Here is a 25,465-nt window from a genome sequence, read left to right as displayed (position 1 = left end):
AACAAACAGAGATGAACAATATAATAAATGAAATGAAAAATACACTAGAAAGAATCAATAGCAGAATAACTGAGGCAGAAGAACAGATAAGTGACCTGGAAGACAGAATGGTGGAATTCGCTGCTGCGGAACAGAATAAAGAAAAACGAATGAAAAGAAATGAAGACAGCCTAAGAGACCTCTGGGACAACATTAAATGCAACAACATTCGCATTATAAGGGTCCCAGAAGAAGAGAGAGCGAGAAAGGACCCGAGAAAATATTTTGGGAAAGGAAATAGCCATCCAAGTCCAGGAAGTGCAGAGAGTCCCAGGAAAGATAAACACAAGGAGAAACATGCTGAGACACATGGTAATCAAATTGGCAAAAATTAAAGACAAAGAAAAATTATTGAAAGCAGCAAGGGAAAAACGACAAATATCATACAAGGGAACTCCTATAAGGTTAACGGCTGATTTCTCAGCAGAAACTCTACAAGCCAGAAGGGAGTGGCATGATATACTTAAAGTGATGAAAGGGAAGAAACTACAACCAACATTACTCTAACCGGCAAGGATCTCATTCAGATTCAATGGAGAAATCAAAAGCTTTACAGACAAGCAAAAGCTAAGAGAATTCAGCACCACCAAACCAGCTCTACAACAAATGCTAAAGGAACTTCTCTAAGTGGGAAACACAAGAGAAGAAAAGGACCTACAAAAAAAAACCCCAAAACAATTAAGAAAATGGCAATAGGAACATACATATTGATAATTACCCTAAATGTAAATGGAGTAAATGCTCCCACCAAAAGACACAGATTGGCTGAATGGATACAAAAACAAGACCCATATATATACTGTCTACAAGAGACCCACTTCAGACCTAGGGACACATACAGACTGAAAGTGAGGGGATGGAAAAAGATATTCCATGCAAATGGAAATCAAAAGAAAGCTGGAGTAGCAATACTCATATCAGATAAAATAATCATATCATTTAAAATAAAGAATGTTGGGCTTCCCTGGTGGCACAGTGGTTGAGAGTCTGCCTGCCAATGCAGGGGACATGGGTTCATACCCCAGTCCGGGAGGATCCCACATGCCGCCGAGCAGCTGGGCCCGTGAGCCATGGCTGCTGGGCCTCCGTGTCCGGAGCCTGTGCTCTGCAATGGGAGAGGCCACAACAGTGAGAGGCCCGTGTACCGCAAAAATTAAGAAAGAAAGAAAAGAATGAAAAGAAAAGGAAAGAAGGAAAGGAAGAAAGGAAGAAAGGAAGAAAGGAAGAAAGAAAGAAAGAAAGAAAGAAAGAAAGTTAGTTAGTTAGTTAGTTACAGGAGACAAGGAAGGACACTACATAATGATCAAGGTATCAATCCAAGAAGAAGATATAACAATTATAATTATATAGGCACCCAACATAGGGGCACCTCAATAAACAAGGCAACTGCTAACAGCTATAAAAGAGGAAACCGACAGTAACACAATAATAGTGGGGGACTTTAACACCTCACTTACACCAATGGGCAGATCATCCAAAATGAAAATAAATAAGGAAACAAGCTTTAAATGACACAATAGACCAGATAGATTTAATTGATATTTATAGGACATTCCATCCAAAAACAGCAGATTACACTTTCTTCTCAAGTGTGCATGACATTCTCCAGGATAGATCACATCTTGGGTCACAAATCAAGCCTCAGTAAATTTAAGAAAATTGAAATGATATCAAGCATCTTTTCTGACTGCAACGCTATGAGATTACAAATGAATTACAGGGAAAAAAAAAGTAAAAAACACAAACACATGGAGGCTAAACAATACGTTACTAAATAACCAAGAGATCACTGAAGAAATCAAAGAGGAAATCAAAAAATACCTAGAGACAAATGACAATGAAAACACGATGACCCAAAACCTATAGGATGAAGCAAAAGCGGTTCTAAGAGGGAAGTTTATAGGTATAGAAGCCTACCTCAAGAAACAGGAAAATTCTCAAATAAATAATCTAACCTTACACGTAAAGGAACTAGAGAAAGAAGAACAAACAATACCCAAAGTTAGCAGAAGGAAAGAAATCATAAAGATCAGATCAGAAATAAATGAAAAAGAAATGAAGGAAACGATAGCAAAGATCAATAAAACTAAAAGCTGGTTCTTTGAGAAGATAAACAAAACTGATAAACCATTAGCCAGACTCACAAAGAAAAAAAGGGAGAAGACTCAAATCAATAGAATTAGAAATGAGAAAGGAGAAGTAACAACTGACACTGCGGAAATATAAAAGATCATGAGAGATTAGTACGAGCAACTCTATGCCAATAAAATGGACAACCTGGAAGAAATGGACAACTTCTTAGAAAGGTATAAGCTTCCAAGACTGAACCAGGAAGAAATAGAAAATATGAACAGACAAACCATAAGTAATGAAATTGAAACTGTGATTAAAAATCTTCCAACAAACAAAAGTCCAAGACCAGGGCCTCCCTGGTGGCGCAGTGGTTGAGAGTCCGCCTGCCGATGCAGGGGATACGGGTTCGTGCCCCGGTCTGGGAGGATCCCATATGCCGCGGAGCGGCTGGGCCCGTGAGCCATGGCCGCTGGGCCTGCGCGTCCGGAGCCTGTGCTCCGCAACGGGGGAGGCCACAACAGTGAGAGGCCCGCATACCACACAAAAAAAAAAAAAAAAAAAAAAAAAAAAAAAAAAAAGTCCAAGACCAGATGGCTTCAGAGGTGAATTCTATCAAACATTTAGAGAACAGCTAACACCCATCCTTCTCAAACTCTTCAAAAAATTGCAGAAGAAGAAACATTCCCAAACTTATTCTAGGAGGCCAGCATCACCCTGATACCAAAACCAGACAAAGATACTACAAAAAAAGAAAATTACAGACCAATATCACTGATGAATATAGATGCAAAAATCCTCAACAAAATACTAGCAAACAGAATCCAACAACACATTAAAAGGATCATACACCATGATCAAGTGGGATTTATCCCACGGATGCAAAGATTCTTCAATATACACAAACCAATCAATGTGATACACAATATTAACAAACTGAAGAATAAAAACCATATGGTCATCGCAATAGATGCAGAAAAAGCTTTTGACAAAATTCAACACTCATTTATGATAAAAACTCTCCAGAAAGTGGGCATAGAGAGAATCTACCTCAATATAATAAAGGCCATATATGACAATACCACAGCAAACACCATTCTCAATGGCGAAAAACTGAAAGCATTTCCTCTAAGATCAGGAACAAGACAAGGAAGTCCACTCTCACCACTATTATTCAACATAGTTTTGCAAGTCCTAGCCACGGCAATCAGAGAAGAAAAGGAATACAAATTGTAAAAGAAGAAGTAACATTGTCACTGTTTGCCCATGACATGATACTATACATAGAGAATCCTAAAAATGCCACCAGAAAAATACTAAAGCTAATCAATGAATTTGGTAAAGGTGCAGGATACAAAATTAATGCACAGAAACCTCTTGCATTCCTATACACTAATGATGAAAAATCTGAAAGAGAAATTAAGGAAACACTCCCATTTACCACTGCAACAAAAAGAATAAAATACCTAGGAATAAACCTACCTAGGGAGACAAAAGACCTGTATGCAGAAAACTATAAGACACTGATGAAAGAAATTAAAGATGATACCAACAGATGGAGAGATATATCATGTTCTTGGATTGGAAGAATCAATATTGTGGAAATGACTATACTACCCAAAGCAATCTACAGATTCAATGCAATCCCAAACAAATTACCAATGGCATTTTTTACGGAACCAGAACAAAAAGTCTTAAAATTTGTATGAAGACACAAAAGACCCTGAATAGCCAAAGCAGTCTTGAGGGAAAAAAATGAGCTGGGAGGCATCAGACTCCCTGACTTCAGACTATACTACAAAGCTACAGTAATCAAGACAATACAGTACTGGCACAAAACAGAAACAAAGATCAATGGAACAACATAGAAAGCCCAGAGATAAACCCACGCACCTATGGTCAATTAATCTATGACAAAGGAGGCAAGGATATACAATGGAGAAAAGACAGTCTCTTCAGTAAGTGGTGCTGGGAAAACTGGACAGCTACATGTAAAAGAATGAAATTAGAACACTTCCTAACACCATACACAAAAATAAACTCAAAATGGACTCGAGACCTAAATGTAAGAACAGATGCTATAAAACTCTTAGAGGAAAACATAGGAAGAGCACCCTTTGACATAAATCACAGCAAGATGTTTTTTGACCCACCTCCTAGAGTAATGGAAATAAGAACAAAAATAAACAAATGGGACCTAATGAAACTTCAAAGCTTTTGCACAGTAGAGGAAACCATAAACAAGACGGAAAGATAACACTCAGAATGGGAGAAAATATTTGCAAACGAATCAATGGACAAAGGATTAATCTGCAAAATATATAAACAGCTCATGCAGCTCAATATTAAAGAAACAAACAACCCAATCCAAATATGGGCAGAAGACCTAAACAGACATTTCTCCAAAGAAGACATACAGATGGCCAAGAAGCACATGAAAAGCTGCTCCACATCACTAATTATTAGAGAAATGCAAATCAAAACTACAATGAGGTATCACCTCACCCCAGTTAGAATGGGCATCATCAGAAAATCTACAAACAACAAATGCTGGAGAGGGTGTGGAGAAAAGGGAAGCTTCTTGCACTGTTGGTGGTAATATAAATTGATACAGCCACTATGGAGAACAGTATGGAGGTTCCTTAAAAAACTAAAAATAGTATTACCATATGACCCAGCAATCCCGCTACTGGGAACATATCCAGAGAAAACCATAATTCAAAAAGACGTATGCACCCCAATGTTCATTGCAGCACTATGTACAATAGCCAGGTCATGGAAGCAACCTAAATGCCCATCGACAGATGAATGGATAAAGAAGATGTGGTACATATATACAATGGAATATTACTCAGCCATTGAAAGGAACGAAATTGGGTCATTTGTTGAGACGTGGATGGATCTAGAGACTGTCATACAGAGTGTAGTAAGTCAGAAAGAGAAAAAGAAATATCATATATTAATGCATATATGTGGAACCTAGAAAAATGGTACAGATGAACCGGTTTGCTGGGCAGAAGTTGAGACACAGATGTAGAGAACAAATGTATGGACACCAAGGAGGGAAAGCCGTGGGGGGATGGGGATGGTGGTGTGATGAATTGGGCGATTGGCATTGATATGTATACACTGATGTGTATAAAATTGATGACTAATAAGAACCTGCTCTATGAAAAAATAAATAAAATAAAAATTCAAAAAAAAAAAACCCCACATCTAAAGGAAATTCCCTGGAGGTCCAGTGGTTAAGACTCCATGCTCTCACTGCCAAGGGCCTGGGTTCAATCCATGGTTGGGGAACTAAGATCCCACAGGCTGCGAGGTGCAGCCAAAAAAAAAAAAAAAAAAAGAAAACACATGTAAAAAAAAAAAAGAGTCTTAACAAGAAATAGAAGAGATTTAAGAAAAAAGAAGCAAATGAAAATTATAAACTGAAAAAAGCGGTAACTGAAATAAAACACCTTACTGAATGCGTTCAATATTAGGTTAGAGATGACAAAGGAAGGGTCAGTGGACATAAAGACAAAGACAGATTACAGGATATACTCAATCAACGAAGAGAAAACAGACTAGTATCTATAGCCTCAGAGACCTATGGGACCATAATAAAAGATCTAACATTTGTGTCATCATAGTTCTAGAAGCAGAGGAGAAAAATATAGGGCTTAAAAAATGTTCAAAGAAATAATGAAGGGAGTTCCCTGGTGGTCCAGTGGTTAGGACTCAGTGCTTTCACTGCTGTGGCCCGGGTTAAATCCCTGGTTAGGGAACTAAGATCCCACAAGCCAAGCAGTGCCACCAAAAAACAAACAAACAGACAAACAATTCTTGGTTTAAAAAAAAAAAATGAAAAGAAAGAATGGATGAAAATTTACAAGTTTGGTGAAAGGCATAAGTCTACAGATTCAAGAAGCTGAGCAAACCCAAATTGGATTAACTCAAAGAAATACATAAGAAGACACAATATAGGGGCTTCCCTGGTGGCGCAGTGGTTGACAGTCCGCCTGCCGATGCAGGGGACATGGGTTCCTGCCCCAGTCCGGGAAGATCCCACATGCCGCGGAGCGGCTGGGCCCATGAACCATGGCCACTGAGCCTTCACGTCTGGAGCCTGTGGTCCGCAATGGGAGAGGCCACAACAGTGAGAGGCCTGCGTACCACCAAAAAAAAAAAAAAAAGAAGAAGACACAATATAATCAAACTTCTAAAAACTAAGGACAAAGAAAAAATGTTGAAACCAGCTACAGAGAAACTACCTATAGGTGAACAATCATTTGAATGACATGGATTCAAATGATTGGATTTCTCATCTCATGGAGACCAAAAGGAAATGCAACAACATATTCCAGGTGCTGAAAGAAAAGACCTGTCAACCCAGAATTCTATAGCCAGTGAAATTATTTTTCAGGAATGAAAGGAAAGTCAAGATATTCTCAGACAAAGGAAAATAGCATTTGTGACCAGCAGACCTGTTTGGAACTTCAGAAAGGAACAATTTAATGGGCAAAAATAGGGGTAAATATCAGAATACCCTTATCCTCATGAGTTTAGAATATCTATAGATATTCTATAGATGAATCTATAGATGAATCTTGAGAAACCCCATACCTTATACAAAAAATTAAAAATAGATCATGTCTTTAAATCTTTCTTCTAAAAGAAATCATAAGGCTGATCAGAATATATGATAAGGATGTGAGACTGGCAAGCAATGAGGCTATAAAGCAACACTAAACACTAGTGCAGGAATCAGCTTTTCTTAAAAACTTTTTCTTAGAAATCCAGATAGCAAATATTTTAGGTTTACAGGTATATAGTCTTTGATGTAACCTTTGCAGTGCAAAGGCAGTCAAAGATAGCTAAAGGCAACACATAAACAAACAGGCAGATTGAGTAAACCAACATGACTGTGTCCAATAAAATTACTTGAAGTAGCAGGCATCCGGCCCAGCAGCCAGTTTGCCAAACCCTACTCTAATTAGTAAGTATATATTTCATCATGGATATGGGTTAGAAATTGTGAAATTACTTAATGTGTATTCTAAAATTGAGCAAATAGGTAGATATATTGTGGATGAGAGCCAGGTTTCTGTCTGAAAAGGGAGCACAAATACAGAAAAGAAAGATATTTAAGTGCACGTATATATACACATTCACACATGTATTTCTAGCTATGTCCACCTGGGGAACCTCAGAAGAAATGACACCACAGTAGCAATAAGAACACCTAGTGCCCAGATCTTGGTTTATATTAATATGATTTTAGAGCTGGGGCTGAGAAAGTACAAGATACCTGGAATATCTTGCTATATCAGAAAGTAAGAAAATGCTCAAAAAGGACAGGTCATATCAAAAGGACACAGGAGACAAGTTGAAGAGGCTCTCACTAGCCAAAACTGGGATAATTTGAACATCAGAATAAATAATAGTGGACTATACCCAGAGGATAAAAGAATGCATGAGTACTTGCTAACATAAATAAATGAATAAGAATAAATGGCAAGGGGCTCCCCTGGTGGTGCAGTGGTTGAGAATCCACCTGCCAATGCAGGGAACACAGGTTTGAGCCCTGGTCTGGGAGGATCCCACATGCCGTGGAGCAACTAAGCCCGTGCGCCACAGCTACTGAGCCTGCGCTCTAGAGCCCGTGAGCTGTAGCTACTGAGCCCGTGTGCCACAACTTCTGAAGCGAGTGCACCTAGAGCCTGTGCTCCGCAACAAGAGAAGCCACTGCAATGAGAAGCCCATGCACTGCAAGGAAGAGTAGCCCCCGCTTGCTGCAACTAGAGAAAGCCTGCATGCAGCAACAAAGACCCAACACAGTCAAAAATAAATAAATTAAAAAAAAAAAGAATAAATGGCAGGACAAGGGGAAAATTCTTCCTCTCAGTAGAATGCCAACTAACAAATGTTGAAGGAATGATGGGATCAGAAATACATATCAAGGGCTCCCCTGGTGGCGCAGTGGTTAGGAGTCCGCCTGCCGATGCAGGGGACACGGGTTCGTGCCCTGGTCCAGGAGGATTCCACATGCCGCGGAGCAGCTGGGCCCGTGAGCCATGGCCGCTGGGCCTGCGCGTCCAGAGCCTGTGCTCCACAACGGGAGAGGCCGCAGCAGTGAGAGGCCCGCGTACCACCCCCCCAAAAAAGAAATACATATCAATAGATTCTAAGAGGAACAGGATACTTATATAGTTTCAAAGTATCTCCCCTTATGTTCTTTATTAATGGCAAAGGAAATCTAGAGGACAACATTACAACCAAATTATCAAAGTTAAACCTCTTGATATCTGAGATGCACTAAGAACATACCACCTTTGTGGTTTTCTTGATAACTGCAACTAATCATGAAAGCCAACCCCAACTGAGGGACATTGTACTAAATAAATATTCTATGCTCTTTGAAAAAAAAGGCTATAAAAGACAAAAACTAAGGAACTGCTCCATATTAAAGAAGACTCAAGAGACATGACAATTAGGGCTTCCCTGGTGGCGCAGTGGTTGGGAGTCCGCCTGCCGATGCAGGGGACACAGGTTCGTGCCCTGGTCTGGGAAGATCCCACATGCCGCAGAGCAGCTAGGCCTGTGAGCCTTGGCTGCTGAGCCTGCGCGTCCGGAGCCTGTGCTCCGCAATGGGAGAGGCTACAACAGTGAGAGGCCCGCGTACCGCAAAACAAAAAACAAAAAACAAAACAAAACAAACAAAAAAAAAGAGACATGACAATTAAATGCAATGTGTGATCCTGAATTAAATCCTGGACCAGGAGGAAAATCTTTTTCTTTTCTTATAAAGAACATTAGTGAGAGAATTGGCAAAATTTGAATTAGGTCTGCATATTAGATAATAGTAGTTCTCAATATTAATTTTCTAATTTAAAATAACTATTATAATAGATAATTAATAAAGACCTACTATATAGTACAGGGAACTCTACTCAATATTCTGTAATAACCTGCATGGGAAAAGAATCTAAAAAAGAACAGATACATGCATATGTATAAGTGATTCACTTTGCTGTACACCTGAAGCTAACACAACATTGTAAATCAACTATACTCCAAAAAAAAATTTTTTTTTAAATTTTTTTAAAGAAAATAATTATTATATAAGATAGTAGCTTATATTTTTAGGATACACACTGAAGTATTTGGGGGAAAGTGGAGATTATAAAGACTGTAACTTATTCAGAAAAGATATATTAAAAAGAATTTTAAAACATCTTACTGCTCTGTATTTTCTTGAACACTGCTAAGTGGTTTCCACATGTTTTCACACTTTTCCTCCAAAGCACAGAATCTCTCCTTCCAAAGATTGATTAACTGGCAAAGTTCCTGTAAGAAAGGTGTGGGGAAGGAAAAGACTGAAATTATAACAGTTCAACTTTTTTTCTATACTGATATAAAGTATTTTCCCATAGGTGAGAATTATAAAAATTCCTGACAAGAGATCTTTAACTCCATCTCTCTCACATACAGGAGATTTCTAGAAGTGATATTAAATGGATAATAATATTACAGGCATTTCTAAGAAAGTAAATAATTAGCAAACTTTCTTCTTTTAACTATAAGTAACAAGTTACTTTCCGAGTACCTCAAAACTAACCAGATACACCAAAATGTCACATTGTGTTTGAGAACCATTTTGACAGATATACATAGTTGCTTCTTAACTGATAACACTACTAGAAGACAAAGTAATGCTGAAAATCTAATGGGTCAAGAAGTCCAAAAATATTATCAGTTAATAGAGCTGAAACATTTTACAGAACTTAGTTGGATCATATTAATAAGATGTAAATAGAGGGAATTCCCTGACAGTTCAGTGGTTGGGACTCTGTGCTTTCACTGCCAAGGGTGCGGGTTCAATCCCTGGTTGGGGAACTAAGATCCCGCAAGCCTCGAGGTGTGGCCAAATAAATAAATAAATAGAGCTTAACCTTTTCTCATACTTGGGATCTTTAAACACATTTCTGAATAACACATCAGCTGACAATATACATCTAACATTTTGATTATGAATAGAGTGTCAGTATTTTTACTAATCTCAAAGTAGAGGGAAATGCAGGTATTTTCAGATTTATCTACATGTAACCAGGTGTTCAGAGTTTACATCATTGGTTTGTTAGCACTAACCTCAAGTTCTAGAATATCTCAGAAATAGCTCAGTTAGTAAACTTGCTTTCTTTAAGCCAGGGAAGTCAAACCACTCATGCTAAAATACTTTTCACGGCACAGGTGGGTTTTTTAAAAAATATTAGGATGTTTTTAAGAGCTTTTTTTTTTTTTTTTTTGGCTGTGTCAGGTCTTAGTTGCGGCATGTAGAATCTTCATTGAGGTATGCAGGATCTTTCATTGCGGCGTGTGGACTCTTCCTTGCCGCATGCAGGCTTCTCTCTAGTTGTGGTGCGACAGTTCCAGACCATGTGGTCTCTGTAGTTTGTGGCACGCAGGCTCCCTAGTTAAGGTGCATGGGCTCAGTAGTTGTGGCGCACGGGCTTAGTTGCCCCGCAGCATGCAGGATCCCAGGTCCCTGACCAGGGATTGAACCCGCGTCCCCCGCATTGTAAGGTGGATTCTTTACCACTGGACCACCAGGGAAGTCCTGTTTTGTTTGTTTTTAAACAGTTGCTTGCCAATTTTAAACATTTCAAAACAGCTAATTAATTAAAAGCTGATCTACATACCTAAAAAGATCTCAGCAGGTTTAAGGTAAACTTGTTGCAATTTCAAACAGCAAGAATATGTTCTAGAAACATATAGAAGAGCCCCTCAAAAATGGATGCCTTTCAGGCAGTATAATCACCACTACGGCTATAAGGGGATCTAACTATTGTAAGATGCCCTTGAGGCCTCAGTTCCCTCATTAGAAAACTAGGCTAGTAATAGAACCTGTATCTATATTGGTGGGAGGAATAAACACATAGGAGTTGCTCAATAAATGTTAACTATCATTTGTACTGATTTCCAATATTAACCTTTTGTCTGAAAAGGTTCATGCTTATCAATTAGGGAAACAAATAATCTTATTTTAAAGTTGCTATCTTTCTTTTTTTTCTTTTTCATTCCATTCAAGAGGGTTTTGTTTTGTTGTTTTTTCAGCCGTGCTGTGCAGCTTGCAGAACCTTAGTTTCCCCACCAGGGATGGAACTGGGCCATGGCAGTGAAAGCACCAAGTCCCAACCACTGGAATGCCAGGGAATTCCCTCAGGAGGGTATTAAATCATTTATTGATTACACATGATAATGGATGATACACAAGCTTCATTCCCATCTAGAACTTTATCTGGTACCATAAGTCAATTTAGATATATTGCATAGGATGTGCCAACAATCATATGAATAACCAAAAAACTCCATTACTTTGCTTGGGTGACCCTTTTTTTTTTTTCCCGTACGCAGGCCTCTCACTGTTGTGGCCTCTCCCGTTGCGGAGCACAGGCTCCAGACGCGCAGGCTCAGCGGCCATGGCTCACGGGCCTAGCAGCTCTGCGACATGTCGGATCTTCCCGGACCGGGGCACGAACCCGTGTCCCCTGCATAGGCAGGCAGACTCTCAACCACTGCGCCACCAGGGAAGCCCTGGGTGACCCTTTTAACTGTGAACTCCAGGTCACAACACAGTAACTGTCAGTTCGACTACACTAAGGTTTCTGAAGACAATGTCTTCTCCACCCAAGCAGGTTGTAAATAAATTTGGAACCTGCCATCACCATGAAGAAATTCTAACTTCACACTGTTGGTGTAGTTTACCAAGATGGCTTCAGAGTAGACTAACTTCACACAGCACATTTTAAAAAAGACATGTATATTCAGTGTCATGATCAGACTATTACATTTAGCAACCAACAGCACGGGTGCAAAAAAAAAAAAAACCTACATTAAAACGCTCTGTTGGAATGCTTTACACTTTCCACAGAACAGAAACTAAAACAGCCTGTTATACAATTAGTCACAAATGCAGTCCTTGAGTTTTTTTTGCCCATATACGAGTATTGTCTAAAACATGTCTTCTTTGTAGCAGTTAGGCCCTGCCACCACTGTGCTTTGCTGAGTTCACAAATCTGTTGACCCTGTAGCTTCCCTGTCACTTCCCTGGCTCTCCTCTCCTGCTAAGCTTTTTTTCCTGGCAGTAATTACAACTTCCTGCCACTGCCATAGCTCCTGCTGCTGCTGGAACAGCCATAGCCACCTTGGTTTCATGGTTTGGCAAAGTACTGACTTCCACCACAATAGGGGCCAGCACTTCTGCCTCCAAAGTTTCCTCCTTTCATGGGTTCAAAATTTGAAGATTGATTGTTATAAATGCCAAAATCATTGTAGCCTTTACCACCTCCAAAAGTGCTCCCATCATTACCAAAGCCATTAGAGCCATCCCCAATGCCACCATAGCCATCACCACCATGGCTGTCACCAAAGCCAGCTCGACCACTGAAGTTTCCTTCACGACCAAAGCTGTCATTCCCACCAAAACTCCCTCCACGACCACCACCAAAGCTTCCAGAACCACTTCGACCTCTTTGGCTGGATGAGGCACTAGCCATCTCTTGCTGAGATAGGGCTTTCCTTACTTCACAGTTGTGGCCATTCAGTGTGGTATTTCTGAATGACAATCCTGTCTATGGAGTCATGGTCATCAAAGGTTACGAAAGCAAAGCCTCTCTTTTTGCCACTGCCTTGGTCAGTCATGATTTCAATCACTTCCATACTGTTCAAAATAATCTCTTAGGTGATGTTCTTCAATGTCTTCTTTAATGCCACCAACAAAAATCTTTTTCACAGTTAAGTGGGCACCAGGTGTTTGAGAATCTTCTCTTGAGACGGCCCTCTTTGGTTCCCCAACTCTTCCATCCACCTCGTGTGGCCTTGCCTTCATGGCCGCATCCACCTCCTCCACAGTGGCATACGTGACAACCCAGAAGCCTCTGAGTGCCTGGTGCTTGGATCCCTTGTTACTACACAGTCTGTGCGCGCTCCTGACTGCTCACAATGGCTCCTCAGGCTCTCATCGGTTGTTTCAAAGCTGAAACCTCTGATGAAGAGCTTCCGCAGCTGGTCGGGCTCTTCGGGTGACTCTGACTTAGACATGAAGGCCCTGGAGTGGGGAGACTTTAACAATGCTTGCTCGGTGGCGTCCACGGGCAGAAAGCTAAAGTTGCTTTAATTCTTATCTAAAAACCTTAGATGTGTTTCCCTTCTCATTTCAGGTGACATGGATATGAATTCCCTTTCCCTCACTTTCCAAAACAAAGAATTCTTTACTGGTCACTAAACCATGTCAACAGTTTCACTGACCAAAGAGTTCCGTCATATAGTAATAGCCTCATTTAACAGAACTTCAGAATTCATTACTAAAGGCTTAAGAATACCAGAAATTATTTTCCATATATCTGATATTTATAGATTATGACTTGCCTGGCTTGAAGGTTTGGTTTTGATTTAAAGCATCATATACTGAGGAATAGTTTACACGAAGCAAGTCATAAATTACATTTATCAATAAAAATTAAGAATTGTATCATTTTACTACAATTTAAATGCCTGATACTGATGAGACAAACATATTAAAAGAAAGCAGGGAACAGTTTGTGAAAGAGGATAACTATCCATGTTACATTAAACACAAAAACAACAAAAATTATCAAGTTAAAATGTAGATACATGTTCATTTTAAATGCTATGACCATTTTCTTCTAATTGTACTCCTGATGGTATATTTCTGTAGTTCATCTTTCTTCTCAATGTGAGGAAAGGACTGTATGTCTTATTGTGCTTTAGAATAGGGCTCTACATGTAGCAAATCATCAAATATTAACTAATCAAGAGAAGTACTCTCAATTATTTCACATTAATTGCTGTTATAAGCAAAAGTGGCTATGGTATTTTCAGGATTCTAATTTAGTTATATAGCTTTCAGTCTGTAACAGGGATTATCAAGTTAAAGATCATAATACTTTCTTTTTACACTCCTTAAATCACCTAAACAAGATACCTGTGAATGGATTTTCTTTATTGTCTTCAGGTCTTCAGTTAAGTTTTCACATAGCTTCTGTGTTTCAGCCAAGGAAGAAATTGTATCTTCTTTTAGTTCGTGTAGATTGTTACACAGTGTACTGAGAAAGCCATCCATTTCCTTCTTCTGATCTTCTATCTTTGAAGAAAAAAAAAAATTAATTTCGAGGAGACCTTCCAGATGGCGGAGGAGTAAGATGTGGAGATCACCTTCCTCCCAACAAATACATCAGAAATACATCTACATGTGGAACAACTCCTACAGAACACCTACTGAATGCTGGCACAAGACCTCAGACTTCCCAAAAGCCATGTGGCCGACAGGGTCTTGGTGCTCCGGCCGGGTGTCAGGCCTGTGCCTCTGAGGTGGGAGAGCCGAGTTCAGGACACTGGACCACCAGAGACCTCCCGGCTCCACGTAATACCAAACAGCGAAAGCTCTCCCAGAGATCTCCAACTCGACGCTAAGACCCAGGTCCACTCAACGACCAGCAAGCTACAGTGCTGGATTCCCTATGCCAAACAACTAGCAAGACAGGAACACAACCCCACCCGTTAGCAGAGAGGCTGCCTAAAATCATAATAAGCTCACAGACACCCCAAAACACACCACCAGACGTGGTCCTAGCCACCAGGAAGACAAGATCCAGCCTCATCCACCAGAACACAGGCACTAGTCCACTCCACGAGGAAGCCTACACAACCCACTGAACCAATCTTAGCCACTGGGGGCAGACACCAAAAACAACGGGAACTACGAACTTGCAGCCTGTGTAAAGCAGACCCCAAACACAGTAAGTTAAGCAAAATGAGAAACACACAGCAGATGAAGGAGCAAGGTAAAAACCCACCAGACCAAACAAATGAAGAGGAAGTAGCCAGTATACCTGAAAAAGAATTCAGAGTAATGATAGTAAAGAAGATCCAAAATCTTGGAAATAGAATGGAGAAAATACAAGAAACGTTTAACAAGGACCTAGAAGAACTAAAAAGCAAACAAACAATGATGAACAACACAATAAATGAAATTTCACAATTAATGAAATTTAAAATTCTCTAGAAGGAATCAGTAGCAGAATAACTGAGGCAGAAGAACAGATAAGTGACCTGGAAGATAAAACAGTGGAAATAACTACTACGGAGCAGAATAAAGAAAAAAGAATGAAAAGAATCGAAGACAGTCTCAGAGACATCTGGGACAACACTAAACACACCAACATTTGAATCATAGGGGTCCCAGAAGAAGAAGAGAAAAAGAAAGGGACAGAGAAAATATTTGAAGAGATTATAGTTGAAAACTTCCCTAATATGGGAAGGAAATAATCAATCAAGTCCAGGAAGCACAGAGGGTCCCATACAGAATAAATCCAAGGAGAAACATGCCAAGACACATATTAATCAAATGATCAAAACTTAAATACAAAGAAAAAATATTAAAAGCAGCAAGGGAAAAACGACAAATAACATACAAGGGAATCTCCATAAGGTTAACAGCTGATCTTTCAGCAGAAACTCTGCAAGCCAGAAGGGAGTGGCAGGACATATTTAAAGTGATAAAAGGGAAAAACCTACAACCAAGAATACTCTACCCAGCAGGGATCTCATTCAGATTCAACGGAAAAATTAAAACTTTTTCAGACAAGCAAAAGCTAAGAGAATTCAGCACCACCAAACCAGCTTTACAACAAATGCTAAAGGAACTTCCCTAGGCAGGAAACACAAAAGAAGGAAAAGACCTACAATAACAAACCCAGGACAATTAAGAAAATGATAATAGGAACATACATATCCATAACTACCTTAAATGTAAATGGATTAAATGCTCCAACCAAAAGGCACAGACTGGCTGAATGGATACAGAAACAAGACCTGTATATATGCTGTCTACAAGAGACCCATTTCAGACCTAGGGACACATACAGACTGAAAGTGAGGGGATGGAAAAACGATATACCATGCAAATGAAAATCAAATGAAAGCTAGAGTAGCAATTCTCATATCAGACAAAATAGACTTTAAAATAAAGACTATTACAAGAGACATAGAAGGACACTACATAATGATCAAGGGATCAATCCAAGAAGAAGATATAACAATTGTAAATAGTTATGCACCCAACATAGGAGCACCTCAATACATAAGGCAAATACTAACAGCCATAAAACGGGAATCGACAGTGACACGATCTAGTAGGGGACTTTAACACCCCACTTTCACCAATGGACAGATCATCCAAAATGAAAATAAATAAGGAAACACAAGCTTTAAATGATACATTAAACAAGATGGACTTAATTGATATTTATAGGACATTCCATCCAAAACAACAGAATACACTTCCTTCTCAAGTGCTCATGGAACATTCTCCAGGATAGATCATATCTTGGGTCACAAATCAAGCCTTGGTAAGTTTAAGAAAATCGAAATCATATCACGTATCTTTTCCGACCACAACACTATGAGACTAGATATCAATTAGAGGAAAAAAATCTGTAAAAAGTACAAACATGTGGAGGCTAAACAATACACTACTAAATAACCAAGAGATCACTGAAGAAATCAAAGAGGAAATCAAAAAATACCTAGAAACAAATGACAATGAAAACACGATGACCAAAACCAATGGGATGCAGCAAAAGCAGTTCTAAGAGGGAAGTTTATAGCAATACAAGCCTACCTCAAGAAACAAGAAACATCTCAAATAAACAACCTAACCTTACACCTAAAGCAATTAAAGAAAGAAGAACAAAAAAACCCCAAAGTTAGCAAAAGGAAAGAAATCATAAAGATCAGAGCAGAAATAAATGAAAAAGAAATAAAGGAAACAATAACAAAGATCAATAAAACTAAAAGCTGGTTCTTTGAGAAGATAAACAAAATTGATAAACCATTAGCCAGACTCATCAAGAAAAAAAGGGAGAAGACTCAAATCAACAGAATTAGAAATGAAAACGTAGAAGTTAACAACTGACACTGCAGAAATACAAAGGATCATGAGAGATTACTACGAGCAACCCTATGCCAATAAAATGGAAAACCTGGAAGAAATGAACAAATTCTTAGAAAAGCACAACCTTCCGAGACTGAGCCAGGAAGAAATAGAAAATATCAACAGACCAGTCACAAGCACTGATATTGAGACTGTGATTAAAAATCTTCCAACACGCCAATAAGGATGTTAAAAAAAAAATCTTCCAACAAAGAAAGCCCAAGGCAAGATGGCTTCACAGGTGAATTCTATCAAACATTTAGAGAAGAGCTAACATCTATCCTTCTCAAACTCTTCCAAAATACAGCAGAGGGAGGAACACTCCCAAACTCATTCTATGAGGCCACCATCACCCTGATACCAAAACCAGACAAAGATGTCACAAAGAAAGAAAACTACAGGCCAATATCACTGATGAACATAGATACAAAAATCCTTAGCAAAATACTAGCAAACAGAATCCAGCAGCACATTAAAAGGATCATACACCATGATCAAGTGGGGTTTATCCCAGTAATGCAGGGATTCTTCAGTATACGCAAATCAATCAATGTGATAAACCATATTAACAAACTGAAGGAGAAAGACCATATGATCATCTCAATAGATGTAGAAAAAGCTTTTGACAAAATTCAACACCCATTTATGATAAAAACCCTCCAGAAGGTAGGCCTAGAGGGAATTACCTCAACATACTAAAGGCTATATATGACAAACCCACAGCCAACATCGTTCTCAGTGGTGAAAAACTGAAACCACTTCCTCTAAGATCAGGAACAAGACAAGGCTGTCCACTCTCACTGCTATTATTCAACATAGTTTTGGAAGTTTTAGCCACAACAATCAGAGAAGAAAAAGAAATAAAAGGAATATAAATTGGAAAAGAAGAAGCAAAGCTGTCACTGTTTGCAGAGACATGACACTATAAAGAATCCTAAAGATGCTACCAGAAAACTACTAGAGCTAATCAATGAACCTGGTAAAGTTGCAGGATACAAAATTAATGCACAGAAATCTCTTGCATTCCTATACACTAATGATGAAAAATCTGAAAGAGAAATTAAGGAAACACTCCCATTTACCACTGCAGCAAAAAGAATAAAATACCTAGGAATAAACCCTAAGGAGACAAAAAACATGTACTCAGAAAACTATAAGACACTGATGAAAGAAATTAAAGATGATACAAATAGATGGAGAGATATACCATGTTCTTGGATTGGAAGATCAACATTGAGAAAATGACTCTACTACCGAAAGCAATCTACAGATTCAGTGCAATCCCTACCAAACTACCACTGGCATTTTTCACAGAGCTAGAACAAAAAATATACGGGTATACGTTCATATGTATTTCTTCCTCACCCACCATATGATAGTCCGCAATATATGTTACTATGTGAAGTTAAATATTTATCTTGAAGATCATTCCCTCTCATTTTTCTTCACCATGATTCTGCTGACCACATCAATGGCAGAGCATCCTATCTCCTCCCTCTTCCAGATTCCTTCTCACAACCCATGGGTTTTACATGTAGACATCTCTCTAGATGTGGCCACAGATAGAGTTTCTTTCTTAAACAACAATTTGAGATAATAAGAATATTTGTTACCTTATTAGCCAGTATCAATGAAGTCTTGAAAATATGCTTTAGTTGACTATTGATTTCCAGTATAGATACCACAGCGGGGGATAAAACTGTTTCCAGTGAACTGAGGAGGTCACTCTTAAGTACATTCTGGTTTTGAAAATAAACAAACAACTCTTTAAAAAGAATATTTTCACTTCCATAAATCTGGCTGGTTAAATGATAATATCTTAAATACTGTGTTAACTAAACACATGCATATTAAAATCCTAAGTATCCATTCTCTATTCTGTATACCCTACAGAGCCTATTTATTACTTGAGTTTATATTCATCATAAATCACTTAATCCTGCATACAGTAATTATGAAAATGGTCGCTTGATGTACAATAGATTTTTAAAGTCTACTGCAACAGAAGTCAGAAGAATTTAGATGAAGGGAAAATGACAGTCATTTGATAAGATTTCAGCATTGCAAACAAAGGAAGAAAAAAAAACACCTACAACTATATTTTAACGAAATAAATTTCAAACAAGTTTAGATTACTAAGTCAAAAAGGCTGAAACCAAATAGTCTTCAAAAGTACGCTTTGGGCTGGAGGTATTTAAATTTGAAGACCTGGCGACTTATATCCTATTGTATCAGAAGAACTTGTCAAGGTTCTTGTTCTTGTCAAGTTACATAGAAAAGTTGAGAAAGTACTGTAGACTGGGAATTTTTATAAAAAGAAGAAAAAATTCTGAACCAAGCTCCTTTTACTAGGGCAAGCATGAGGAACTATAACAGAAATAATTAGTAAATACTTAAAAGGGTACTGGTTTTCTTTTGAAAGAAGAGTGAGCATACTAATTTCAACTCATTCTGTGGGAGCAGCAATCATCTCTTCAGACTCAAGCTTGCCTTATAGCTTGATAGGAAGACATCAATACAGACTACCATTTAGCAAATGAATCAATTTCCAAAAAGTTAGTACCAACAGAGTATCTTTTAACTTTGTTAAATTTGGGTGACTGAAGAAATCTACCAAATAATGTCATACAGCACTGAATTTAGGCAGTGTCAGTGAACATTTGCAGTATTCACTTGGAAAATGTTCAACAAATATTGTTAAACTCAAAAAGGGAGGCAGAGATCCTGTACAAAGAAAAAAAAGTGAGATGACCAAGAACTTCCTAGACAAATGATACAATTACAAAATAAAGGGTATATACAAATCAAGTATGGAAAAGGTAAACAACATTGTGTAATTAGATGGCTGGCTTCTATAGAATTATGAAAAACAGCCTCACAGTTAAAGGCCAGAAGGGCTTTATCACACATATCTGACCCCACAAATTATTATATACGTTCTCCAAATTCTGTAAGTCATTTTTCTTGCAAATTTTTCTGTATTTCTGTAGTTTTAAAATTAACTACCTAATATCTCCTGGTTGGGTCAGTGTAACATTAGCATGACTATTCCAGGACCCTTGAGGAAAAGAATGACCAATTTCTGAGCCAGCTAACAAGACATGGGTCCCTTGAATTCATGTGGAGCTAAACCTACTCTTTCTAGTTATTAAAAGGCTTACTAACTCCTACTCTTTATGTTATAGGATGTAAGTGAAAAAAGTTTCAAAAGTTGTATATATGTGTTTGGAAATTAATCTTTCTGGGAGAAAGAACAGTGAAGAGATTTGCCTTTAAAAATATAAACCTACTCTCTTAAAGTGATATGTTTACCATTGTGTCTAATAAAGCTTAAGATGAAAGAATAGCAGTTAACATTGTTTTTGAAGACTTATCAAATGTAACCCTTTAAAAATAAGAGATTTACTAACAATCAATTTCTGAAGTACAGTTTTACTTTCTGCTGCTAATGATTGTTCTTTTAATATCACATTAGAAATCTGAGAAACAAGTGTAGACACATTTTCTGGAATAGATGTGAGAGATCCAAGTGCTGTTGTAGTAATCGTGTCTAATGCAGAGACACTGGAAGACAGCAGGTTACCTATACCAAAAAGAAAAAGAAAAAGAAGATTTAAACTTGGCAATAAATATATTTAAATACAACCACAACCTTCAAAGAGGTTGGCAAAATTCTATCCTTGTTGTGGAAATTTGTAATAACAAATAAGCTTAAAATAATTGGATCATTACATAAGCATGGAATTATTGTAAATATAAATTAAATACGTTCCTGCAGTACTCAGTAAGCACTTGGCACATCTGTAGATGTATCAGACCCAAAACTGTAACTCAGTGTAAATCAAGAGTTAGAATATTCTAAAAACTAATCTCTAACTGAAGGTAATACACAGTATTACTGTAGATAAAAGAGGTTAAAGAAGAGAAACTAGAAATCAATAAACAAAATTTTTAGTGGTTAGCTTAGAGTGACTAGACTCTAGGTGATTTTTAAAATTTTTTACATTTCTGCGTCTTCCAACTTTTCTATAGTGAAGACAATACTTTAATAATAAACAAATGGGGGACTTCCCTGGTGGCGCAGTGGTTAAGAATCCGCCTGCCAACGCAGGGGACACAGGTTCGAGCCCTTGTCCGGGAAGATCCCACATGCCAGGGAGCAACTCAGCCTGTGCACCACAACTACTGAGCCTGTGCTCTAGAGCCCGCGAGCCACAACTACTGAGCCCGTGTGCCACAACTACGGAAGCCCAGGAGCCTAGAGCCCACGCTCCACAATAAGAAAAGCCACCACAACGAGAAGCCCACACACGGCAATGAAGAGTAGCCCCGGCTTGCCACAACTAGAGAAAGCCCGCACGCAGCAATGAAGACCCAACACAGCCATATATACATACATACATACATACATAAATTTAAAATAATAATAATAATAAACGAATGGATACTTACTTTCCTAAATGGAGATAACAACAATGGTTATGGTTAAAAATAATACCCACATATTCTGACAATATAGCAAACGTTCAAAATACACATTCTCAAAGGAAAAAAAAGTTAGAGAATGTTTATGCGCAGAAAATTTCAATAAGGAAACCCAAGATCTGTAACAAGGTATGTAATATGAGTTTTATAGAAAAAACTCAACTAACATTTGTTTTAATTCAAAGGCATTAATCCCTAGTCTGAATAGATAGTGTGTGCATTGGAGGGGACTACCGACACTGTCACCTGAGTCTTTATGTTATTTAATTATCAGTTTTGAAATTAGTCTCACACTAAACACACAAAGATTAGAATTAGAAATGCCTGAACTTACCAAACAAGGTTTTATGAACTTCTAGCATGGCCTTTTGTTTTGTGCTGCCATCCTTAATTAATTCTTCCATACTATTAAACAGACTATTCAGGTTTTTGCCAAAAATATCCTGAGCTTCTGCATTGTGCTGATCAACTGCCTTCTTACGATCCAGTTTAGAATGGAGACCAGATACATCTTTTGTAGCTTCTTCAACTGTGTTAAGCAACTATATATGATTTTTAAAAATAAGTGTTGATAAGATGGATATGACAAAAGCAGTCTAATGAAAATATCTGTGCTTCATAAGGATTTCTCCTGATAAGAACTAGTAAATTTTATATATTGTATCAGAAGAAAAATTTAAACTTATGCTAATTTATCCAAGAATGTTTATTTCCCCTCCCCTAGCCATCTAGACAAGGAAAACTGATTTTGCCAATCTATTTTAGTAATTATGCTCCCTTACAAATTTTTTTCCCCATTATGTGTTACTAATTCCTAGAAAAAGTACACCTAATAAAAAATTGAATACTCATTAGAAGATACTAAATTCTTGAAAACTGATTAATCTCAACCATGACCACAGGTAAAGCATTACAACACCATTATTCTAAACATCCAAAAAGTATATTAAAGTCATGTTCTATTTTCAAAACTTTAGGAATAGTTTTTTCTTAAATTAACATCTCTAGTGAAGAAAATTTAGACGAAAGAGTAAAATAATGTTTCTTAAATGGATGGAATATCATTTGGGGTGAATAAATAGAATTTCACAATTAACGCTTCAGCTAAGAGTTACTTCTACCCATTCTTTACTTTCTTTAATGCAAGTACAAATTAAAACAAAGGACAAACCCTGCTGGCAGTATCATGAAGTTTCTCCTCAGTATTTTCCAAAGCTGACGTGAAATATTCTTCTTCAACAAGCTGTAATTTAGTTTCTTGTAAATGTCTTTGAGTGGTTTCAAGTTCCTGTGTCTTATTTTGCAGGTCAGATTTATACTGGTCAAGTTCATTTTTGTTATCCATAAACAATTCTGTAACCTATATATAACACATTAAACATTTTTTTTAAGAATTAAAAAATGCTGAACTGGTTTTTGAGATACCTGGCTAGTTTACAATATAATATTAGAAGAACCAAACAAATTATTTCCATGTAAAAGTTGTAACAAGTTACCAGGTAGGTTAGAACATTTTATATCGCATCTAGTTTCTTCCTATAAATTCATTAAAAACAAGTAACAGGGTAGTTCCCTGGCAGTCCAGGGTTAGGACTCTGCGCTTCCAGTGCAGGGGGCACAGGTTTGATCCCTGGTTAGGGAACTAAGATCGCACAAGCCATGCAACAAACAAACAGACAAAAAACACGTAATAGGTATAATAGAGTGGTGTTAATTCTTCAAATTCCTTCCAACACTGCCAGTGTGAGGGTGACACTGAAGGGTCAGGTCTTTCTACCTTAGTTATTTAACATCTGGTTTCTCCCAACATCTGCATTTCCTCAGCTGATAAACATGTTGATGAAAATGTCTCAGCATTCACTATTTAGCTTTAACATTAAATTGTACAATTCAGTTAATTTCTTAAAATGTTGCATTAATATAAGTGTCAAAATAGTCAGCTTCTTCATTATCATTGATGATAGTAAAAAAATTGTGATACAACTTACTTTTAGTTTAAAGGTCAGCAAGAAAAAAAAATCTTAAAGAAAAAATATCAGGTCCCTCACCTTCTGAAATTGTCTTTTAATACTTGCTTTTTGCATGACATTCAATACAGTTTTGAATGCTTACCCTACTTAGTTCTTCCTCAACAGCAGCAATTTTTTCAAGCAATTCTACAATTTGTTCTTCTTGAACAGTTAGTTTTCCACTCATGGCTCTAAAATAAAATTTAAAAGGAGTTTGACAGTTAATATTTTTTCCTAATTCTTATAAAATTTATTCTAACACAATTGAGGCAGTTACATATAATCTCTACCATTTATCACTATCATGACAATGTGCCTAAGTGTCAAGCGATAGATACTAAGTGCAGAAAACAAATGTATTCTTTGTCCTTGGTTTATAAATAGGCTTTCTTGTTTTCTCCATTTTGAAACTGAGAATCCCTACCTATGAGGGGGAAAAATCATGTGTGTATATATAATTTGAGAAGCTACAAAGATGACAGAAGATTATAACCCACATTAAAAAAGTAGAGGTGGGACATACAGCTAGGTGTCTATCAGGAATCAGGAGTATGAAGTATAAACAAGACACAGAGAATCCAGGAGAGGCTTGTGATGTGAAGGCATCAGGTGTCACAGGAGGAAGGGGTGAGATAAGGGGTGAAAACCTGGGAAACTAAAGTATGTATATAGAGCAATTACACTCCCCTGCCCCCAGCACCCGTACCCCAATACACACCCCAACACACATATCACTGTCACACCACCGCAAAAGTCCTCATGAGATAAACGATTATTCTCTAAAGCACAGTTCCTCAGCCTTAGCACTACTGACATTTTGGACCAGATCTGGTCTGCTTTAATGGGGCTCTCTGATTTTTTGAGCATTAGCAAGTTTCAGAAGTCAGTGCTATCTTTTGCCTTCTTCTAGTTCCCTCATAACTACCAATCATTTTCTATTCCACACTGTGCTTAAATGGCAAAGAATTTTAAGAATGTAGATTTCCTCAAATTATTAGCTAGAGATATTGTTAATTAAAGGAAAAGACAGAACTGAAATATAAGAAGAGAGTTAATTCTAACAGTCTTTTGATAACTATATTAGTTCTTTATTGGAAATAGCTCTTTAAAGTAGAATGGGATATTTGAAATGCTTTTCCTATACTGAATATACAAGAGGGATGCAACATTGTTATTTAATGAATGACATAGTTTTGATAAATAATTTTTAATTGAAGTATAATTGACTTATAATATTATATTAGTTTCAGGTGTACAACATAGTGATTTGATATTTTTATACATCACAAAATGGTCACCACAATAAGTCTAGTTACCATCTGTCATCATATAAAGTTATTACAATATTGTTGACTATATTCCCTATGCTTTACATTACATCCCTGTGACTGACTTATATAACTGGAATTTTGTACCCCTTAATCCCCTTCACCTCTTTTGCCCACTCCCTCACCACCTTCCTCACTGGGAACCACCAATTTGTCCTCTGTATCTATGAGTCTGTTTCTGTTTTATTATGTTTGTTCATTTGTTTGGTTTTTTAGATTCGACATATAAGTGAAATCATAAATTTGTTTTTATCTGACTCATTTCACTTAGCATAATACCCTCTAGATCTATCCATGGTGTCATTAATGGCAAGATTTCATTCTTTTTCATGGCTGTGTAGTATTTCATTATTTATGTATCACATCTTCTTTATTCATCTGTCAATGGACACTTAGGTTGATTCCACATCTTAACTATTAAAAATGGTGCTGCAATGAACATATGGGAACATATATCTTTTCAAATTAGTATACTACCTCTCCCAGGCTTAAAGGCATGGATGGCCTTGTATAGACACATCCCCTGTGCAGACAGC

The 25,465-nt window shown here is 37.6% G+C and overlaps 1 protein-coding gene across 1 annotated transcript in view; it reads right to left on the bottom strand.

Annotated features, from left to right (window-relative positions):
* The window catches only part of KIF11 (kinesin family member 11), a 55,550-nt gene that overhangs the window by 13,002 nt on the left and 17,083 nt on the right, over window positions 1-25,465 (bottom strand). The window contains exons 11-17 of the mRNA XM_082633297.1: window positions 23,705-23,792; window positions 22,764-22,952; window positions 21,927-22,134; window positions 20,518-20,690; window positions 18,721-18,846; window positions 14,099-14,257; window positions 9,335-9,441 (exon numbers count right to left, since the gene is read on the bottom strand). Of these exons, the coding sequence (XP_082489423.1) occupies window positions 9,335-9,441; window positions 14,099-14,257; window positions 18,721-18,846; window positions 20,518-20,690; window positions 21,927-22,134; window positions 22,764-22,952; window positions 23,705-23,792 (1,050 nt within the window). The remainder of the gene's footprint in view (window positions 1-9,334; window positions 9,442-14,098; window positions 14,258-18,720; window positions 18,847-20,517; window positions 20,691-21,926; window positions 22,135-22,763; window positions 22,953-23,704; window positions 23,793-25,465) is intronic.

The sequence above is a fragment of the Mesoplodon mirus genome (genome assembly GCF_964341445.2).
Source record: "Mesoplodon mirus genome assembly, chromosome: 2".
NCBI classification, from domain to species: Eukaryota; Metazoa; Chordata; class Mammalia; order Artiodactyla; family Ziphiidae; genus Mesoplodon; species Mesoplodon mirus.
Note: the sequence above shows the minus strand (reverse complement) of the source record. Positions and strands in the feature narration are given on the sequence as shown.